This window comes from Pituophis catenifer, unplaced genomic scaffold, assembly GCF_029215685.1.
Source record: "Pituophis catenifer annectens isolate HBS135680 unplaced genomic scaffold, rPitCat1.0.hap2 SCAF_1, whole genome shotgun sequence".
Lineage (NCBI taxonomy): Eukaryota > Metazoa > Chordata > Lepidosauria > Squamata > Colubridae > Pituophis > Pituophis catenifer.
The window spans coordinates 167,861,641-167,883,292 of NW_027256881.1; the positions used below are offsets into that span (position 1 = coordinate 167,861,641).

A 21,652-nucleotide genomic window follows, 5' to 3' on the forward strand; every position below is an offset into this window, starting at 1 on the left:
ATTTTACATTTCTTACCCAGATCCTTTCCCATGTTTCCATCATTATTGGTTCCTCAAAATTTTGTGCCCATTTTATCATACAATCTTTAACTAACTCTGTCTCCGAGTCTATTTCTATCAAAATATTATACAACCTTTTTATGTGCATTCTACTCTGGTCCCTAATTTGTTTTATCAAATTTTCTTCACTTTGTGTAATACCAATTCTCTGATCTTTTTTCCATCTATTCTGCAGCTGTACATACTGAAACCAGGTTTGAATTGCCCTTTCCTCTCTTCGTACATTCAGAGGCTTTAACTGTAGTACATTTCTTTCTGTAAACAGAAGTTCTTTATAAGTAATTACATCCTGTCTTTGTTCTATACTTATATTTTCTATCGCATGTCTGGGTACTACCCACATGGGTATCTTGCCATTCAATTTATATTGGTATTTTTTCCAAACACGCAGGAGGGCATTCCTTAATATATGACTTTTAAAAATCCTATCCACCTTCTTCTCATAAACTAAGTAGGCATGCCAACCATATAGCAAATCATACCCTTCAATTTTCAGTATTCTTTCATCTGTTAAATTAATCCAGTCACTAATTGCTGACAAAACAGCTGCTTCATAGTACAATTTTAGATTGGGCAATTTCAAACCTCCTCTTTCACGTTTATCCTGCATTATTTTTAATTTAACTCTCGGTCTCTTCCCTACCCAAACAACGTTGTTAATGCCTCTCTGCCATTCCTCCAAATTTGCATCCTTTTTAAGTATTGGTATCATTTGAAAAAGAAATAGAAACTTGGGCAGAACATTCATTTTAACTACTGCTATTCTTCCCAACAGACAGTTGTAATTTTTTCCATTTATCCATCTCTGTCTGTGTTTTATGCCATAACAATTCATAATTATGCTTGTATAACTTCCCATTTGACGTAATAACAATTCCTAAGTACTTAACCTTTTTCACTATCTCGCATCCTGTTACTCTTTCCATTTCTTCTTTTTGATTTGTATTCATATTCTTAGCTATCATCTTTGTTTTCCCTATATTTATTTTAAACCCTGACACTTGACCATATTGCCTAATTAACTCCATCAAACCTGTAACTGAACTTACTGGTTGGGTTAAAGTTACAACCAAATCATCTGCAAATGCTCATAATCTATAATCATGTTGCCTGATCTTGATACCCTGTATATTATCCGAGTCCCGTATTTTGTTCAGCAATATTTCCAAAATTAGAATAAACAGTAGAGGAGACAAGGGACATCCCTGTCTTGTTCCTTTCTCAATTTGAAACATTTATGTGAGACTACCATTAACTATTATTTGTGCTGTCTGTTTCTGATATATTGCCTTAATAGATTGTATGAAGTGCTCTCCCAACTGCATCTTTTGTGCTACTTTCACTAAAAACTGCCAATTCAATCGATCAAACGCTTTCTCTGCATCCAAAAACATAAGCACTGCAGGGGCTTGGTTGTTCTTTCCCAAATACTCCAGTATATTAACTATTTGTCTTACATTTCTTTTCATTTGTCTCCCTTGTATAAATCCAGTTTGATCTTTATGAATCACTTGTTGCATAATTGACATTAGTCTATTTGCTATTAAGCAATGATATGGGTCTGTAATTTTTGGGTTGACTATGATCTTGATCTTCTTTCGGGATCAGGGAAATAAAAGCTGTTCTCCAGGATGGTGGCACTTCTCCTCCCTGTTGTATTTTAACAAATAACTCCTTAAGTTATCATTTCTGGTGGCTCCGCGAAATGCTGACAGAGCTCCTTTTAGGAGCTCCAGCCCCGTGACTCCGTATAGCCGCTAGAACAGCGAAAATCAGCTGTCTAGTGGCTTAAAAACTCCCCCCCAGGGAAAAGGGGGAGGGAAGAGCAGAAGGGTCTGGGTAGAGCTCCCCTAGACCCCCAGGCTTTTTTTTTTTAAGCCTGGGGTTTGCAGGGTGAGAGCTCCCTGAAAGCCCTTCAGAGCTCCGGAGCCGGGACAAGTCTGCTTAAAAATAAGCAGACCGAAGCGTTGCGACCACATCAGCAATGCAACTAGAAAGATTATAAAGAATTTGGATTTTGGATTTTGGATGCTGGCAGAGTTAATTCAGACTAAAAATGCAAGTATTGTATGTTAACTCCGTTTAAAAAGGGAAAGATGGCGCCTTAGGGTGTGAAAATGAAACTTATAAGCGAAAGTCCTTGTTAACATCAGTAACATTGTTAAAGCTATCGGGTTATTCAAGAAAATGATTTAAAGTGGAAGTGGAATGGAAAAGACTGTGGTATTGATTTTAACTAATTTACATCCTTAATTTCCGTGGAAATAATTGGAGTTAATGACCTGATAGCTGAATTAATACAAACATAAAGAGACAATTGAAAAATGGCTGAAATTAAAGATGGATTATATGAGTCAGCAAACTTACAAGTAGTGACTGCGAAGGACTTAAAAGACTTTTTAAAATCTTTTACTGCTGAGATAAGACAGATAATTAAAAGAACTATTCAAGATTTTAAATTGGGGAATAATAATGACTTGGTGGCTGGAAAAGAGGAAGAAATTAATCAGAACAATGTGCTTTTGGAGGATAAAAGAGACATTGTTGGGGATAAAATGGAGGTTATTATACCGAAAACACAGGTTCTGGAAGAGGCTTCCATTCAATTAACTCAGAAAGAGCAAGAAGACTCTTTACTGCAGGTTGATAAATATTTTGACAAGTTTTGGCTCTACAGACAGAATCAATATATAAGGAACGAATTGATGGACTACAAATGCAGGAAGAGTCGAAATGGGGGCTTCAAATTAAAGGAAACAACCCCAAGAAGAGAACGAATTCCAAAGACACATCAACTACAATTTCAAACCAAAAAACTTTTGAAAATAAAAGCAGGGGGAGGAGCAATGCTGAAGAAGAAAGTATTATTGAAGGACTGGAAAAAATATAGAAAGAAAGAAAGACTGGTCATATTTTGGAGATTGTCTCATGATGTTAAAAGATTTAATTAAAGTTGGATAACTTTCTGAATTTTATTGTAGTTTTAAAGTATTGAAGTTTAAAGGTGGATAACTTAAAATTTAATGGATAGCTTTTTGAAAGTTTTGAAACTTATATTTTAGAGAACGTTCTGCTAATGTATTAAGAGATTTTAAAATGTTTAAAATAAGATTATGGTTTTGGTTTTTTTTTCTCTTTTTTTTATAAATGTGAAATGTGATAAGAGAATTTATAAAAGGAAGGTTGAAGTATAATTTTTAAAAGGGGAGTTAACAAGCGAGAGAGAGTTTTGAATTCTGTAATAGTTAGCATATTTTAGCTTATGTTTGTTAAATGCTATATCCTGTTTTTGCTCTGGGAAGTCGGGGGGGGGGAATGGGGGAGTGGGGTTTGGGTGGGGATAAAATGAAGTATGATAATTGATTGTGTAGTGTTTGGTTGTTTGAATATAAAAAAAATAAAAACTTTTGTTTTAAAAAAAAGAGGTTCTACCATTTCTAATTGAAATTTTTTATAGTACACTGCTGTCAAACCATCTGTACCAGGAGCCTTTCCACTTTTTAACTGTTTAATTGCCAAAAGAATTTCCTCAGTGGTTATTAATACAGTCAATCTTTCTCTTTGTTCATCAGTAATTGCAAGAATATTTTCCTTCTGCAAATATCTCTCTATATCATTACCTTGTATATTATCACCAGCATATAACCTCGTATAAAAATCTAAAAATGCTTTCTTAATCATATTCTGTTGATATACCTCTTTACCTTTATACTCTATTTTTTCTATTGTACGAGATTTTTGTTTTTTCCTTAACATATATGCTAACCACCTGCCTGGTTTATTTGCGTTACAAAAAGTATTATGTTTAGCATATTGCAAGTTCGTTGCAACTTGATCTGACATCAACATATTAAACTGTCCTCGCAATATTGTAATGGCTTCTTTTATATTCTTGTCATCTGGTTTATCCACTAACGCCTGTTCTTTCTTTTTTATTTCCTCTTCCAATTCCCTCCATTTTTCCCCCTGTCTACGTCTATAGGAATTATTCAAATTTATTAAAACTCTTCTTATATATGCTTTACTTGCATCCCATACCATTTCCACAGGTGTACCCTTATACATATTTAAAACAAAAAAATATTTCATTAACTTTTTACATTCTATCACATTTGCCTCATATCGAAACAAGTTTTCATTCAGTCTCCAAGATCTCCTGGACCCCTCCCCAGACTCTAGTTCCATCCACACCGGATTATGGTCTGTTAAGGTTCTTGGACATATCTTCGTCTTCTTTACCCTGGAAAGAAAATCATTTGTAATTAGTATAAAATCAATTCTAGAAAGAGATTGGTGCCTATCAGAAAAAAAAGTAAAATCCTGTTCTTTAAAATTTCGTTCACGCCATATATCTCTCAAGTCCATATCATCCATCACGTCAAAAAAAGATTTAGGCAATTTAGCCCGTGTTTGAACATTTGGCAAAAGAGTCTTTTTGTCTTTTTTGGTGTCCAATACACCATTCCAATCGCCCATCATTATGCATGATTTGTAATCCATTTGTATTAATTTTTTATGCAAAAGTTTATAAAATTTCTCTTGTTGCTGATTAGGTGCATATACTTCCAGTAAAAGTATTTTCTTCCCTTCTATTAATAGTTCAATCATTATATATCTTCCTTGTGGATCTGCTTCAATTAATTTAGCCATTAGATCTGTTCTTAGGTATATAACTATACCATTTTTTTTCTCAGGAGCTGATGCAACAAAGTGTTTGCCCAATCTAGCATTTATTAGGTATTTCTGATCACTTATTCTAATATGTGTTTCTTGCAAGCAGATTACATCATTTTTAAACTGTTTCAAATAGTGAAATATTTTCTTTCTCTTTTGTGGTGAGTTTAGGCCATTAACATTCCAGGTCAAAAATTTATTTGCCATCCTTGGCCCCTGAAAGCTTATGGAGCATCGACTGGAAGTCCTCCTGGAATTTCCTCTTCGGTCTAGCTCCTCCCACAGCTTCCATATTTGTAGTTACAATTTCTTGGGTTGTTATCTGGCTTTGTTGCTTCTTTAGTTCTTGTTCTTTGCGTTTGGTTGCTGCTCGAGTTTGTCTTTGATCCTTGGGGTCTTCCGTTTTTTCAAATAAATCCAGGAGTTGAACATCCTCTGAGAGTTGCAATAGTTCTTGTTGAGTAGTCAAAACACCTCCTTGAACTTGTGCCTGCATAATTTCCTTTTCCCCCTTTCTGACCTCTCCTGGTTCTTTCCTTCTTCTGGCATCTGGAGATGGTGGGTTTCCAGCCTTTAGTATGGTAGTGTAAAAATCTCTTGCTTTCCAAACTGAGTTGAGACAATGTCTCTCACCCAAATCATTCACCACTAATCTGGTTGGAGCTTCCCATCTGTACTGTAACTGACGCCTTCTAAGTTCATCAATTAAAAATGCATAGTCCTTTCGAGATCGCAACATTTTTGGGGGAATCTTCTTCATTACTGAAACCTCCTGTCCTGCCACTTGAAGTTTCTTCTTATAAGAGACTTGTAAAACTCCATTTCTTGTTCTCCTTATGACAAAGTAAATCACAATATCTCTTGATAATTGTCTCTGTCTGGCAATCCAATTAACGCGATAAATTTTGTCTATCTGCTAGTCACACTCTGCTTTAGACTCTCCAGTAAACTAAGCAAGGGCTTCTGCAAAGATTTCTCTGAGATTTTCCTGGTTATTTTCTTTCAAGCCTCTGACCCTCACTGCCCATGCCATCGCTCTGTATTGTGGCATTATAAGTTCTGCTTCTGCCTTTTCCATCTTGTTTTGAGCCTCTCCCAATTTAGCTTCCACATTCAAATTAAACTGATCAATTTCATCCACCCTTTCTTCCAATGATGTAACATGACCCACCAGTCCCTTAAATGCTTCCACAATATCTTCTCTTATTGCACCATTCTGGGTTTGAATTGTTTCTTTAATTTCAAGTAATTCCTCAGACACTCTTTAATTTTTTCCTCAAAACGGAGTGTGATTTTTTCTTCCAAATCATTAGACAATTCAGTAGACAATTTCTTTAAAGCTCCCTGAAGAACTTCTAGTGTCAATGTTTGTGTATCTGGTGGGGCTAACAAAGACTGCATTTTTGATGTTTGAGCTGGAGAAGTCCCCGCACTTTTAGTCACAACAGTTTTTATTTGCTTCGCAGCCATCTCCAACACTTTCCCACCAACCACTCAGCAGAACCAACAGGTCTTCTTAATCTCAGTCCTTAATAATTATTATGGCTTATTGATAAGTCAATATTGTATTCTTTAGTTTCCAATCCTCAAAATTCCCCAACAAAGTCTTTTAAGAGGTACTGACAGCGTTAACGAGCGTTAATGAGCATTAACAAGCACTTTCTCTTTTAACTTTCGATTTCATGCCCTTAAGCAACTCAGCGCCATCTTTTTTAAGCTTTCTCCCATCTCAAGCTCCGAAGGAAGTAGTAATTTATTAGAGTTAAAGTTTAATACTTGCAGTTGTGATTTCTCCTGTCTTGCTCTGCCTGCTTTAAAACCAATAGCTGTAAGATCATTTAGTTCGCAGGGGTGGTCGCGGCACCTTGTTCTGTTAAAAAAAACAGACACGTCCCGGATCCGGAGCTTCTTCAGGTGCTTGGGGAGCTCTCACCCTCTGTGCCCCAGGATTAATTCTGGGGGTCCTGGGGAGCTCTACCCACACCTGTCTGCTCGCCTTCCTCTCTTCTCCCGAGGGGAAAGTTCCGAGCCGCTAGAACAGCTGAATTTCGCTGGGGGTTAGCGCTCCCAAAGGAGCTGCTGCCGATGCCTGCGGTGCCACCGGATTTCTTCTCTCCTTGATTAGGTTCCATCCATTGTTTCTCGTCCTGCCGGGTGCTTTGAAAAATAATTTATCCCCTCCTCTTTGTGGCAACTTCGCAAATACTGGAATACTGCCATTGTGTCCCCTCTAATCCTTTTCATAATGTGGTGATCAAAATTAGATGCAATATGTGTGGCTTTACTAAGGCTTTATAAATATTTATATTTACTAAGGCTTTATAAATATTTATAAATATAAATATTTCACATGATTTTGATTCTATGCCTGTTTATACAACCAAGGATAGCTTTTTTAGCTGCTGCCACACACACTGCTGGTTTATTTAAGTTATCATCCACTAGGACTCCAAGGTCCCTCTCACAGTTACTGTTTTTGAGCCAGGTTTTGCCTAATCTGTACTTGTACCTTTGGTTTTTCTTGCGTGTAATTTTAATCCATGTAAAACCTTACTTTTTTCCACACTAAATTTCATTTTTTTTGATAGGGCCCATTGTTCAAGTCTGTCAAGATCTTTTTCAGCTTGTCTTCTGGGGTGTTGGCTATTCCTACCAGCTTAGTGTTGTGGCTCCGTTACCTGAGCCTGTGTCATCGGCAGGAGAGGACTCCGAGAGTGAAGGAGAGGAGTTGGCAAGGCCTCCCTCTCCAGGACCCTCCTCTCTGGCAATGCCTTTGGTGTCCGCCGAAGGGCAAGAGATAGGGCCGGGGCCAAGCACGTCCATGCAGCCACAGGTGGACAGTGATGAGGGAAATGAGTCTTGGCTGGATCCTCGGCAGCGTCGCAGAGGTAAGCGCGCTCAACAGAAGAAAAGGCGTGCCAGAGATTAAGCTGAGTCACTGGACCACGCCCCACAGGGTATAAAAGGGGGTGAGGTGGCCATTCAGACTCTGTGACGGACAAAACTAACTACTATCGAGTCACATTGCATCTTTGGAATCAACATTATCGGCCTTGGATTTATTTTACGAACTGGACAATTCTTGATTGTGTGTATTTTGTTTGTGAGTAAAGTTCTTGGCAAGCAACTACTGGGTTGCTGCCAAGCTTCTTATCGGAAGAATTGGTTGTCTGCCAGTTTATTTAACCCCCGGCTGCCTGTTTGTGTGCGTGTGTGAGATGGGGACAGAACACTTAGTGTCATCTGCAAATTTGATGAGTTTCCCCTTCTATTCCCTCATCTAAGTCATTTATGAAGATATTGAAGTGTACTGGGCCTAAAACAGAACTTTGTGGTACCCTTCTGCTTATTTACATCCATATAGATGTAGTACCATTAAGGACTACTCATTGAGTATGTTGTCATCCAGTTACAAATTCATCAGATGCTGATGCTGTCTATCCCACATTTTCCTAGCTTACCAACAAGTAGGTTGTGGTCTACTTTGTCAAATGCCTTGCTGAAGTTTATGTCCACAGCATTTTGCTGGTCTACTAATTTGGTCACTTTGTCAAAGAATGAAATAAGATTGGTTTGGCATGATCTCTTTTTAACAAACTCATGCTGGCTTTTATTTATAACTTTATTTGTTTCTCGATGTTCGCACATCTGTTTTTTAATTATATTTTGCAGTATCTTCCCAGGTATTGATGTAAAACTGATTGGTCTGTAGTTTCCTGGGTCTGTTTTTTTCTCCTTTTTGAAGACGGGAACCACATCTGCTGTTTTCCAGTCACTAGGTAATTCCCCAGTGTTCCAGGATTTTTGAAAGATATGGTACAATGGTTCTGCCAGCTCCTTCAGAACTTTATTTCAAAATGTATTGCTGCATTTCCAGCAAGTCAGTTATTTTGCAAATTTCTTAAGGTTTCATTACTGAATCAACCTTTGACCAGGTTTTAAAGTTCCATTACACTTCTCCTTGCAGAAGAAATTAAATATTTACAGAAAAGAAAAAGCTGAAGGCTCAAGTAAGCTTTGTTTGATATGTTCATGTAAAGAACAATGGGTTCTTTCACCTTTGGATTAAAATTCAACATAATTGACAAGAATAATTCTATGCTTCATTATATTTGCCAGCAACCTATATGGTTTTTATTTACTTTTTTTTTCTGGAGACTTTCATATGGAGGGAAGGTGTTGGTAATACCTATGGATGGCAGTCACTGGCTCAGTATTCAACCAGTTATGGAACGCCTTCAGCACAGAGGACATCAAGTAGTAGCTGTGGTTCCTGATGTTAATTTGCTGATGAAACCATCTGATCATTACATAGTGAAAACATTTGCTGTGCCCTATTCAACGGAATATTTGAAAACAGAACTTCAGAAATTGGGTTATAAGATTTTTGTACATCAGCCTTTCCTGGCAAGAATTACTGAGACATTTGGAAGAATAAGGAATATTACAATGTTTTACTTAAATAACTGTAAACAGCTTTTGTACAACAAAGATTTGATTACTTACCTTCAAGATAACAAATTCAGTGTTGTAGTTATGGATCCAGTGTCTCCATGTGGTCAAATTGTGGCTGAATATTTATCCATTCCTTCTCTTTTCTTCTTACGTGGAATTCCATGTGGTTTAGATTCTGAGGCGACTAAGTGTCCAAACCCACTTTCCTATATCCCCAAATTTTATACAGGCAGTACTGATCATATGACATTTAATCAACGAGTAAATAATTTTTTATTTGGCTCATTTCAGTTCATGATGTGTTACTTTGTTTACTCACCATTTGAAGTTTTGATCAAGGAATTCCTGCATCGAGATATGACAGTACTAGAGCTATATAGCCAAGCTTCAATTTGGCTTCTTCGCTATGACTTTGTGTTTGAATATCCAAGGCCTATCATGCCAAATATGATTTTCATTGGGGGTATAAACTGTGCAAAGGAGAATCCATTAACACAGGTTGGTTTTTTTATTTTTTTATAGTCATACATATTTTTCAAAGTGTTAAATTAGGATTGAAATATTTTGACAAAATTGGGACAGTCAATGCTAAACTATCAAGTGCTATTTGCCAGAGAATGAAAGAGTATGAAAATTGTGTAAACTGGCCTGGTTAAGCATGCTTTACTTACAAAAGCAATATTATTCTAATAAATACTTTTAAAATCATATTCATTTAATTTATGCAGCTTTGTTCAGAAGCAAAAAAAGAAATAAGTGAATGGAAGACAAATAGACGTGTGAAATGTTTGGGGAATTAAGGACTAGATTACTAATGATTAGCTGCTTAAGAATTCTGGAAAAGGCTCCAATAATTGGGAAAATCAGACAAAAATTATATCTAGAAATATACATTATGTTTCTGAACTGTAAAATATAGTTAAGCCAACTGATGCTGGCAACATGGATTATTAAAATGTCAACTATAGATTTTAAATATTGGCCTTTTATAATATTAAATTATGTAGTTGGTATAGAAAATAATGTATTTTAATGAATTCAAGATGACTATTTGGCACTTGAACATTGACTAGACTGAAACATAATTTGGTTATTATAAATTATAACTTGGTGTGTTGTGATTTATAACCCAAATAAGTTATTGTAATTTTTTAAATTTTTACCTTTCAATTGAATTATTGTGTTTCACTCTTTGCTAAATTATTTGCAAGTGAAATGTTTTTTTTTAGTCATCTATTAAGATGGGAGATTCTATTCAAACTTTCAAATAACTTATCTTTGAAATTTTATTTTGATAGGAGTTTGAAAGCATATTGGAGAAATCTGGTGAAGATGGAGTTGTGGTGTTTTCTCTGGGATCAATGCTTTCTGAAATTCAAATGAAAAAAGCCATGGAAATTGCTGAAGGATTGGGAACAATACCACAGACAGTAAGAAAAGCAAATCTAAAATTTATTGTGTATATGAAGATATATTCTCTGTTAAACCAAGTGAGAAACAAGGATAATGGGATGAAATTTAAGGAAAAGAAAGTCTGGATAAATATTACTGGGCAGAAATTTCTTGACAGAAATTACTTCCCCCTTCATCACAAGTGTGAAGTAAAATATTAAAACCTTTAAAATACAACAAATTATCTCTTCTTTCCATACCGTACAATATTTGCTTATCCATATCCTAGTTACTTACAAACAGTGCCTTAAAACCTTGTCATTTCAGTCTTGATCAGCAAAAATCCATTAAGGGTTACCAGAAATAACATACTTTTTAAACATTGATCAGATAAATTTCATATTCCTTCTTCTTTACTTTTAACAATCTTAATATTTAGTCCTCTTCAAATAATGTTCTAAAACTTGATTTCTTTTCCTATTTTCTTTATTCCTTCTCAAAAAATTCCTCAAAGCTTTAACAAGCTTCTTTTGTAAATCCAATATAAGAAAATTATTCTGATTACTCTCTTGATTTCTTCTTTTCTCTGTCCAGCATTGTATCTTTTTCCACATCATTTTGTAGCCTATTATTTTTAAATCCATGTTAAGATCAGTCTAAGTTAAGGTGACCAAATTTTAACATTGGTAAAGAGGGACACCATTGTGGGCGTGGCTTATTTTGTGGGCGTGGCTTGGAGGTCATGTGACTGGTGGGCGTGGCTAGCTGGTCATGTGACTGGGTGGCCATGGCTATGTGTATAGGGACTACTCAGAGGGCTGAAAAAAGTGATTTCTGACAGGTCCTTGCACTTTTGACTGGTCCTCACACTTATGACCATCCTCACATTTATGCCCGTGCAGCATTCTTAACAACCATGTCACTCATTTCACAACTGCTTCTCTTCACCATGGTGACAAGATAGGGCAAAAACGTAAAATGTGAGGACAGTCGTAAGTTCGAGGACAGGTCAAAAGTGCGAGGACCAGTCAAAAATAACTTTTTCAGCCCTCTGAGTAGTCCATATGCACAAAAGGACTAACCAGAGGGCTGAAAAAAGTCATTTCTGACAGGTCCTCGCACTTTTGACTGGTCCTCACACTTATGACCATCCTCACATTTATGCCCGTGCAGCATTCTTAACAACCATGTCACTCATTTCACAACTGCTTCTCTTCACCATGATGACAAGATAGGGCAAAAATGTAAAATGTGAGGACAGTCGTAAGTTCGAGGACTGGTCAAAAGTGCGAGGACCAGTCAAAAATAACTTTTTCAGCCCTCTGAGTAGTCTATATGCACAAAAGGACTAACCAGAGGGCTGAAAAAAGTCATTTCTGACAGGTCCTCGCACTTTTGACTGGTCCTCACACTTATGACCATCCTCACATTTATGCAGCATTCTTAACAACCATGTCACTCATTTCACAACTGCTTCTCTTCACCATGGTAATAAGATAGGGCAAAAAACGTAAAATGTGAGGACAGTCGTAAGTTCAAGGACTGGTCAAAAATCACTTTTTCAGCCCTCTGAGTAGTCCATATGCATTAAAGGATACAGCAATAGAGAGGGATGAAGGAAGGGAAATTAGAGTAGGAGTGAGGGTAAGAGAGGGAGGAAGAGAGGAGGAGAAGGAGAAAGGAAGAGGAAGTGGGGAGGAGAAAAAGAGGGTGGGGGAAAGAGAAAGTAAGAAGGAAAGAAAAGAGAGAGGTGGTAGGTTTGAGGAGAAAGATTGCTGTACAATAAAAAAGATGAAAGGGAAGAAAGCCAACCCCAAGCAAATATAAAGATATTAAGATAAAGAATGAATTGTTAAACTTTAAAGAATAAAAGAGAACAAATATAGATAAATAGCAATAATTAGAAACACACATACAAACATACAATGTATTTTCTTTGAACAGAATATTTGGCTGGTTCACAAATTTAAACAGTGTTTAGTCATTTCAATTAAATTTACAATTTCTATATTTCCTTTTTGCCATATTTATTCCTCATCTATTTTTTTAAAAAACCAATATTACCCTTCATCCTCATCTCTAATCTTAATCAAATTCAATTTTTCCCTTCTATTCTATATTATACCCCTTCCCATTGTCATCTATTTTTATATCCATCCTCACATTGGTTAATTATGTAATTATGTAATACAGTTGTTTAATACAAATTCAACATTTTAATATAAATCGTTAAGTTAGATAACTATCTTTTTTGTATATTAATCAATATGAACATGAATATTCCAATTATTTCCATCAATTAGTTATATAACTATCTTTTTTGTATATTAATCAATATGAACATGAATATTCCAATTATTTCCATACAATCCAATTTCTTACAAATCAATTAATTATATTTACCAATAATAATAAACCAAATAATTTCCCCCATATATTCCTCCAACCACAACTTAACCATTTCTGCTTTCAACACAATATACAATTATTAATAGTATCTCAATTATTACAATTCCCTAGTTAAATAGAGCTTTTTTTCTTTTGTGTTTTAAAATCTTGAACTCTCCTCTTTTGCCCTAAATTTCCCATTGTTTGCAGTTTTGTACCTACCTTTTTTGGTGAGGAAAAAGAAAAAGAAAAAGAAATCTCTCTCTGCCTCATTTTGTCACGTTGCAGCTTTACTTTCGCTTTCGCTTTTTCAGCATAGCTAAGGGAAAAAAAATCTGTTCCAGGAACTCTTTGCAGCCAATTAACCTATGCGGAAGCTGTAGGGGGCTGTTTTTTCTATTTTTGCAGGCATGGGTCTACTCATTTGTTTTCTTTTGACACTGATCAGCTGTAGGTCGGCCCTTTGAAGCTCCATGGCAAGAGTTTAAACAGTTTTTTTTCCTCTAGCCACCAGCTGGGACTCAGGAGGCAGCCGGGACTCAGGAGGCAGAATGAAAACTTGGGACTTTTTTAAAACGACGCAGGACGCAGGACAAATTGCTAAAAATCGGGACTGTCCCGCCAAAAGCAGGACGTCTGGTCATCTTAGTCTAAGTGTTGCTGGCAAAACTTGTTCCTCTCCTATAACATCTTTTAAACAGTATCTATAGTGTTTAATTTCTGGGTCCATTATTCCAAATATCCTTCAGTATGCCCAATGTTAAAATATTTCATTCCATTCTGTATTAGTAAGCAAAATGTAAATGTTCTTCTCTTTTAATTGTAATCTTTAGTCCCTTCTAGTTTCCTATAGTGTTCAACCTTCAAAGTCACATGCTATTCATGATTTTTAAGAAAAAAATTCAAAAGCATTTTACCACAGGAAGGATTTTTATAATTGATTTCAAAAATTTATTTCAAATCCATCTGAAGCCTTAGTCCATTTTTAATTTTCCAAAATCAAGATTCTAATAATCCTTCTTCTGTTCATTTTAAAAAATTAAGTTCTTGTACTTGTATTTAAAACTTCTTAAATAGAAATATGAAGGAAGCTTATCTGGTGCTGTAACTTGTTGATCCAAAGGTTCTTAATAGCTAAAAAGCAGTTACAGTAACAACCAATTTCTGAAAGTGATTAGAAAAGGAAGTATGCAAACCTAATATCCTTTCTATGGCACTGACCATGGTTTGAGCATGATGGCCAATCCTTCCTTTCCTGGAATTCAAAACCTGCCAGAGATGGCCAGTCTACTCATTGACTATTCACTAATTCTGTTGTGGTTATCAGCTCTATTTATGGCAGAGTCATCTTCAGTTCACTATTTATTCCTTAGAAGTTGCTGCCCAACATTTTTTAAACAGTGGTAAATTTAAAGGAAGTGCTTCTGCCACTCTGCAAGCAATGGAACAGCCGTTTGACATTTCCAATATTTCTTGTCTACATGGGTTTTTAATTTTTCACTGTGGCTCTTTCCCCTCAAAGAGTCATGGAAGACTGAAGTACAGCGTAGATTGGATTAGTATAAAACCCATTTCAGTTTATATATATTCTGCTGTTCTAAATGTATGCTTGTCAACTGAAGTCATTATGAGTATTTCAGTTGACAATATCTATTAAAATGGTACTTGTTTTGAGTATCTTTCTTGTAGATTAAAATGTTAATAAATTAACTAGTTCAGATTTATATAAATATGAATTATCTATCTATCTATCTATCTATCTATCTATCTATCTATCTATCTATCTATCTATCTATCTATCTTTATCACTTGCTATATATTTTAATCTATGAAGGTGTTGTGGAGATATACCGGTGAAGCTCCAATCAATCTTGCCAACAATACAAAGCTGTTTAATTGGCTTCCACAGAATGATCTACTTGGTATGTTCGGGTCAGAAATTAAGGGGTCTTGTTTTTAATGAAGGTTTGATTCTGCTTCCAATCTGTTATGGTGCTAAATATGAGTAACTTAATATGTATTACCCTACATCAGCTAATACCAAATGCTATGAAATAATGCAAACTTGGATGTATCTATTCCCAAAATCTTTTTGGGAAAAGCGAAATCATTCCTCATGAAACATTGTACCAATATTATCTTTTAAAACCTAAGGAAAGTGTTGAATCAGACCTAATCTGGCTGTTTATCATGTTGCTCCTACAAGGATACAAATATAATCAGAGCAAAAACTGATCAAATGACCCATTTTTTCCTGTGAACACTGTTTTCCTCAGATGATTTGGAGAGCTCACCTTCCACCTAGCACAGTGGTTCTCAACCTTCCTAATGCCACGACCCTTTAATACAGTTCCTCATGTTGCGGTGACCCCCAACCAGGGGTGGGTTCTAAATTTTTTTACTACCGGTTCTGTGGGCATGGCTTATTTTGTGGGCGTGGCTTGGAGGTCATGTAACTGGGTGGGCGTGGCTAGCTGGTCACCAGGTGGCCATGGCTATGTGTATAGGGACTACTCAGAGGGCTGAAAAAAGTCATTTCTGACAGGTCCTTGCACTTTTGACTGGTCCTCACACTTATGACCATCCTCACATTTATGCCCGTGCAGCATTCTTAACAACCATGTCACTCATTTCACAACTGCTTCTTTTCACCATGGTGATAAGATAGGGCAATAAACGTAAAATGTGAGGATAGTCGTAAATTCGAGATCTCGTCAAAAGTGCGAAGATCAGTCAAAAATAACTTTTTCAGCCCTCTGAGTAATCCATGTGCACAAAAGGACTACCCAGAGGGCTGAAAAAAGTGATTTCTGACAGGTCCTCGCACTTTTGATCGGTCTTCGCACTTATGACTGGTTATCATTTATGCCCATTGTAGCATTCTTAACAACCGTGTCACTCATTTCACAACTGCTTCTCTTCACCATGGTGACAAGATAGGGCAAAAACGTAAAATGTGAGGACAGTCGTAAGTTCGAGGACTGGTCAAAAGTGCGAGGACCAGTCAGAAATAACTTCTTCAGCCCTCTGAGTAGTCCATATGCATAAAAGGATACAGCAATAGAGAGGGATGAAGGAAGGGAAGGGAAATTAGAGTAGGAGTGAGGGTAAGAGAGGGAGGAAGAGAGGAGGAGAAGGAGAAAGGAAGAGGAAGTAGAGAGGAGAAGAAGAGGGGGAGGAAGAGAAAGTAAGAAGGAAAGAAAAGAGAGAGGTGGTAGGTTTGAGGAGAAAGATTGCTGTACAATAAAAAAGATGAAAGGGAAGAAAGCCAACCCCAAGCAAATATAAAGATATTAAGAAAAAGAATGAATTGTTAAACTTTAAAGAATAAAAGAGAACAAATTTGAATAAATAACAATAATTAGAAACACACATACAAACATACAATGTATTTTCTTTGAACAGAGTATTTGATGGTTCACAAATTTAAACAGTGTTTAGTCATTTCAATTAAATTTACAATTTCTATATTTCCTTTTTGCCATATTCCTTTTTGCTATATTTCCTTTATGCCATACCATATTTGCCATTATTCCTCATCTATTTTTGTAAAAAACCAATGTTACCCTTCATCCTCATCTCTAATCTTAATCAAATTCAATTTTTCTCTTCTCTTCTATATTATACCCCTTCCCATTGTCATCTATTTTTATATCCATCCTCACATTAATTATGTAATATTACAGTTGTTTAATATAAATTCAACATTTTAATATAAATCAATTAGTTATATAACTACCTTTTTTCTTTTTTTTTTCTTTTTTATTAAACTTTATTGAGGTTTTCTTTTAAAAAAACAAAAAAAACAAAGGATAAGAACAAAAGAGAAATAAGAAGAAAAAACAAACAAACATTCAAACAATAACATAAAACAACATATACATAATATAGCTTTTCAATTTGTATCGGATGTGCAGTGTTTTAACTATTTCCATAGATAATACTTGGTGACATTTTAACTCACTTTTAACCATTATTTAATACACCTTTAGATCTTTCTTTCATTCTATCATGCAACCACTTGTACCACCTTTCCCACACCATATAGTAAACTGACTTTTCATCATTTAATTCATAGGTTAATTTAGACATCTCTGCGCACTCGAGTATTTTCTTAATTGTAAGCTCTTCTGGTGGTTGAATTTTCTCTTTCCAATACTGTGCGTATGCCAATCTAGCGGCTGTAATTATATGGATCATTAAATGCATCATTTCCTTTCTATATGGCTTCTTTATTATTCCCAGGAGGAAAATCTCTGGTGTTAATGCAATATCTTCATCAGTTATTTCATATAACCATCTCCTAATTTTATTCCAGTATCCTTTTGCTTCCGGGCATGTCCACCACATGTGAAAGAAGGTGCCTTGACCGTGGCCACATTTCCAGCAATTGGGATGTATATTGGGATATATCTTCGCTAGTCTGGCCGGGGCTAAGTACCATCTATGAAACATTTTGTAATGGTTTTCCTTATATGTCACCGCTCTAGTCAATTTAAGATTTCTGTTCCATGCCTCCTCCCATTCCCCAAAATTTATATTGCGCCCTATATTTTTCTCCCATGCAATTATTTGATTCTTCGTGACCTCTTCGAACTTGTCCTCGTTTAATATATAATTGTATAGTTTTGCCAGAATCTTTTTGTTTGTTCCCATCAAGACTTTATCTAGTCCGTTTGATCCCAGTTCTAAACCATATTGTTCTTTGTCTTTCTGATATCTGGATTTTACTTGTGCATAAGTCCACCAATCTAAAGTTATTCCTTGCTCTCGTAAGATATCATTTGGTTTAAGCCACCCTCTTTCATCTAGGATATCTTTATATCTGCCCATTTTCTCCCTCTCCCACCTATTTGGGTGGGTCAGGGCCTCCATCGTTGAGAGCCAATTTGGGATTTTTTTGTAATATTTTTGCCTAATCTGGGTCCATGTTTGTATCAGGGAATCTCTAATTTTGTGTCTATGAAAATGTGTCTTCCTTTTCTTCTCCGTTTCCCAGATGTGGGCGTGCCAGCCTTTTTGCAGGTCATGGCCTTCTAAGGTAAGAATTCTCTTATTTTCCAGGGTGATCCAATCTTTTATCCATACTAGCTTGGCTGACCTGTAGTATGTTTCCCAGTCCGGGAGTCCAAATTCACCTATGTCTCTTTTGCCCCTTAAAATTTTAATGGAAAATCTCGGTTTTTTTCCCCTCCCATATGAATTCTCTAATAATTTTGTCTAGTTCTAAAAAGAATTTTTTATCTAAATTTATGGGTATATTTTGAAATAGAAATAATATTCTGGGGAGGATGTTCATCTTAATTGTGGCTATCTTGCCCAAAAGTGATAGTCTTATTTTTTTTCCAGCAATCTAGGTCTTGTTTTATTTTCCTGATTAGGGGAATATAATTGTCGTCTTTCAAGGTCGAACATCTTGATGTAATCCAAATTCCTAGGTATTTAATTTTTTTGGCAACCTGTAATCCTAGTACTTCTTCTATCTCGTTTTTCTGGCTCTCAGTTGTGTTCTTGATCAATACTTTGGTTTTGGTTTTGTTCAGTATGAAGCCTGCCACCTCTCCATATTTACTTAATTCCTCCAATACTTTAGGTCCCGACTCTATAGGGTCTTCAAGGATTAGGGCTACATCATCCGCAAATGCTTGCGTCTTGTAAATCTCCTTCCTGATCTGCAATCCTTTTATTTCATCGTTAAATCTAATTTTCCTTAGAAGAACCTCTAGGGCCAGAATGAACAATAAAGGGGATAGGGGACAACCTTGCCTTACTCCCTTACTAATTTGGAATGTTTTAGTCCTATCCCCATTCACCAGGATACTCGCCTTTTGGTTATTATAAATGGATTTAATCATCATTTCAAAATTTGTTCCAAATTTCATCATCTCAATTTGTTTAATCATGAATTTCCAATTTAGATTGTCAAATGCCTTTTGAGCATCGACAAAAATCAGAGCCATCTGTTTTCCAGGGTGTTCCTCATAATACTCTAGCGTGTCTAGTACAATTCTCATATTATTCCTAATTTGTCTCCCCGGTAAGAATCCATTCTGGTCTTTATATATCCAATTATTTAAAATCTTTTTCATTCTTTCTGCCATTATGCCCATGAATAATTTGTAGTCCGTATTTAGGAGCGAGATTGGTCTGTAATTTTGAATTTGTTTTGAGTCGGCACCTTCTTTCGGCACAAGTGTGACATGCGCCTCTTTCCATGACTCTGGAATTTTGTGGTCTAACAGTGCATCATTAAAAATTTCTACTAATTTCGGTTGGAGTATTTCTTCTAATTTTTTATATATTTCCCCTGGAAATCCGTCAGGTCCTGGCGCTTTATTATTTTTCAATTTGGAAAGGGCTATTTTTAATTCTTCAATTGTAATCTTTCTGTTAAACATTTCTTTCTCATCATCAGTTATTTGTGGGAGCTCTGCTTTTATCAAGTATTGTTCTATTTTGTCATCCGATATCTCCTCTTCTTTATATAAGGATTCGTAATATTCTCTCACCCCATCCCATTTTTCTTCCTCGTTAATCAATAATTTGCCCTTAGAGTCTACTAAAGTATGGATTATTCCCCTTTCATTTTCCTTTTTTAATTTATAGGCCAGCCACCTCCCCGATTTGTTGGTATTCTCAAAAAGATATTGTTTCGTTCTTTTCATTCTTTGTGCCAACTCTTCTTGCTCCATGATATTTACTTTATGCTTCCACATCATCCAATTTTCTTTGGCTGCTTCATCTTCTGGATTATCTTGGAGTTTTCTTTCTGATTCTCCTATATGATTTAAGTACTCTTCCAGGGTCTTCCTTTCTTCTTTATTTTTATGTGCAATATATGAAAATACCTTTTTTCTATATTAATCAATATGAACATGAAGATTCCAATTATTTCCATGCAATCCAATTTCTTACAAATAAAATTAATTATATTTACCAATCATAATAAACCAAATAATTTCCCCCATATATTCCTCCAAACCACAACTTAACCATTTCTGTTTTCAACACAATATACAATTAATAGTATCTGACTTATTACAATTTCTTAGTTAAATAGAGCTTTTTTTCTTTTGTGTTTTAAAATCTTGAACTCTCCTCTTTTGCCCTAAATTTCCCATTGTTTGCACCTACCTTTTTTGGTGAGGAAAAAGAAAAGAAATCTGCCTGCCTAATTTTCCAACGTTGCAGCAACAGCAAAGCCAACAGCCTGCTTTACTTTCAGTTTCATTTTTCAGCATAGCTAGGGGAAAAAAAATCTGCTCCAGCAAGCAAGCAAGCAGCAGAGCCCTGAGCAAAACAGCTGAGAGCAAATCAGCTGAGAGTCGGGAGCCGATCTAATCAAGGGCTAATTAGCCTATGCTGAAGCTCCGGGGGCCAATAAAATTACAAAAAAACACCGAACCATTTGTTAAATTGCTGGCTCGCCCGCCCCTCGCCCACCACTATTTATTGGCAATAAATAGAGGGGCGGGGCAAGGGGCGGGACGGAACCGGCAGAATCCCACCACTGGCTATAGGGCGGCCCTTTGAAGCCCCACGGCAAGAATTTAAACAGTTTTTTTCCCTCTAGCCATCATCTAGGACTCAGGAAGCAGCAATAGATTGGGAGTGGGCGGGATAAGCGAATGGCCGGCGATCCAACAGAGCAGAGAGTGAGAGTGAGTGAAGGCATGGGGGGGGCGAGAGAGGGCTTTGGCGACCCCTGTGAAATGGCCGTTCGACCCCCAAAGGGGTCGCGACCCCCAGGTTGAGAACCGCTGACCTAGCATAAAATGCCTGTTCTTGGGTACAATAATTAGTATTTCTTCTCAATGCCTTTTCAGGGAAAAAGAATGGATGAATGGGTAGGTGGTGTCTGTAGTTTGGCATTTCATTATTATTTTTCTTTTATTTTCAGTGATTGTTAAAAATTCATTTAAAAATGCATAGGTTTCGATAGGCTATGCTAGATTTTTTTCAAGAAGTTCCAAGGTTTAAAACTCTTCTGTTCATTCATGTAGATCCCTAAATTAATTACGCAAAAACAGCCTGGGTTATTCTTTTTATGCTGTAATACAAGAAATAGAGATTGTGATCGAAAGATTGCTTTCTACCCTTGAGGAGAGTTGAGATCTGAAATAAACGGGGATAGTGATAGATAGAGGGCATTTATATTCTGCTCTGGAGATATCCCACCAGACAAAAGACACATATATATGAACTGACAGTCTATAGCTATACCACAATATCCACTGTTGGGGATTATGAAGAGGAAAGAAGTTTCCTCTCATAATTCTTCAATAGTTGTTAATCACATATTAATATTTTAACAATTACTCTTTGATTTAAATGGCTCTATAACAATGCAAATTCATCATATATGATTACCTAGCTTTATAGCTAGCAGAAAAATAAGCATGCTTGTCTTTTTCCACCTTCTCATCTTGAACAGCTCATTCAAAAACCAGAGCTTTTATCACACATGCGGGTTCCCATGGGATCTATGAGGGGATTTGCCATGGTGTACCAATGGTATTAATACCACTTTTTGGAGATCAAGCAGACAACGCAGTGCGGATAGAGTCTCGAGGAGCAGGAGTAAAGCTGGATGCAGTTAAAATGACATCAAAGGACTTGTCAAACGCACTGAGGACTGTTATTTATGATAAAAGGTAAGTAATAGAAGAGATGTGGTAGGGTT

General features: G+C 36.2%; 1 protein-coding gene across 1 annotated transcript in view; it reads left to right on the forward strand.

The window, feature by feature from the left end:
• Window positions 1–8,832: 8,832 nt before the first annotated feature.
• Window positions 8,833–21,652, forward strand: part of LOC139309074 (UDP-glucuronosyltransferase 1A1-like) — a 31,563-nt gene continuing 18,743 nt past the window's right edge. The window contains exons 1-4 of the mRNA XM_070933164.1: window positions 8,833–9,687; window positions 10,488–10,619; window positions 14,804–14,891; window positions 21,404–21,623. Coding sequence (XP_070789265.1) covers window positions 8,833–9,687; window positions 10,488–10,619; window positions 14,804–14,891; window positions 21,404–21,623 — 1,295 coding nt within the window. The remainder of the gene's footprint in view (window positions 9,688–10,487; window positions 10,620–14,803; window positions 14,892–21,403; window positions 21,624–21,652) is intronic.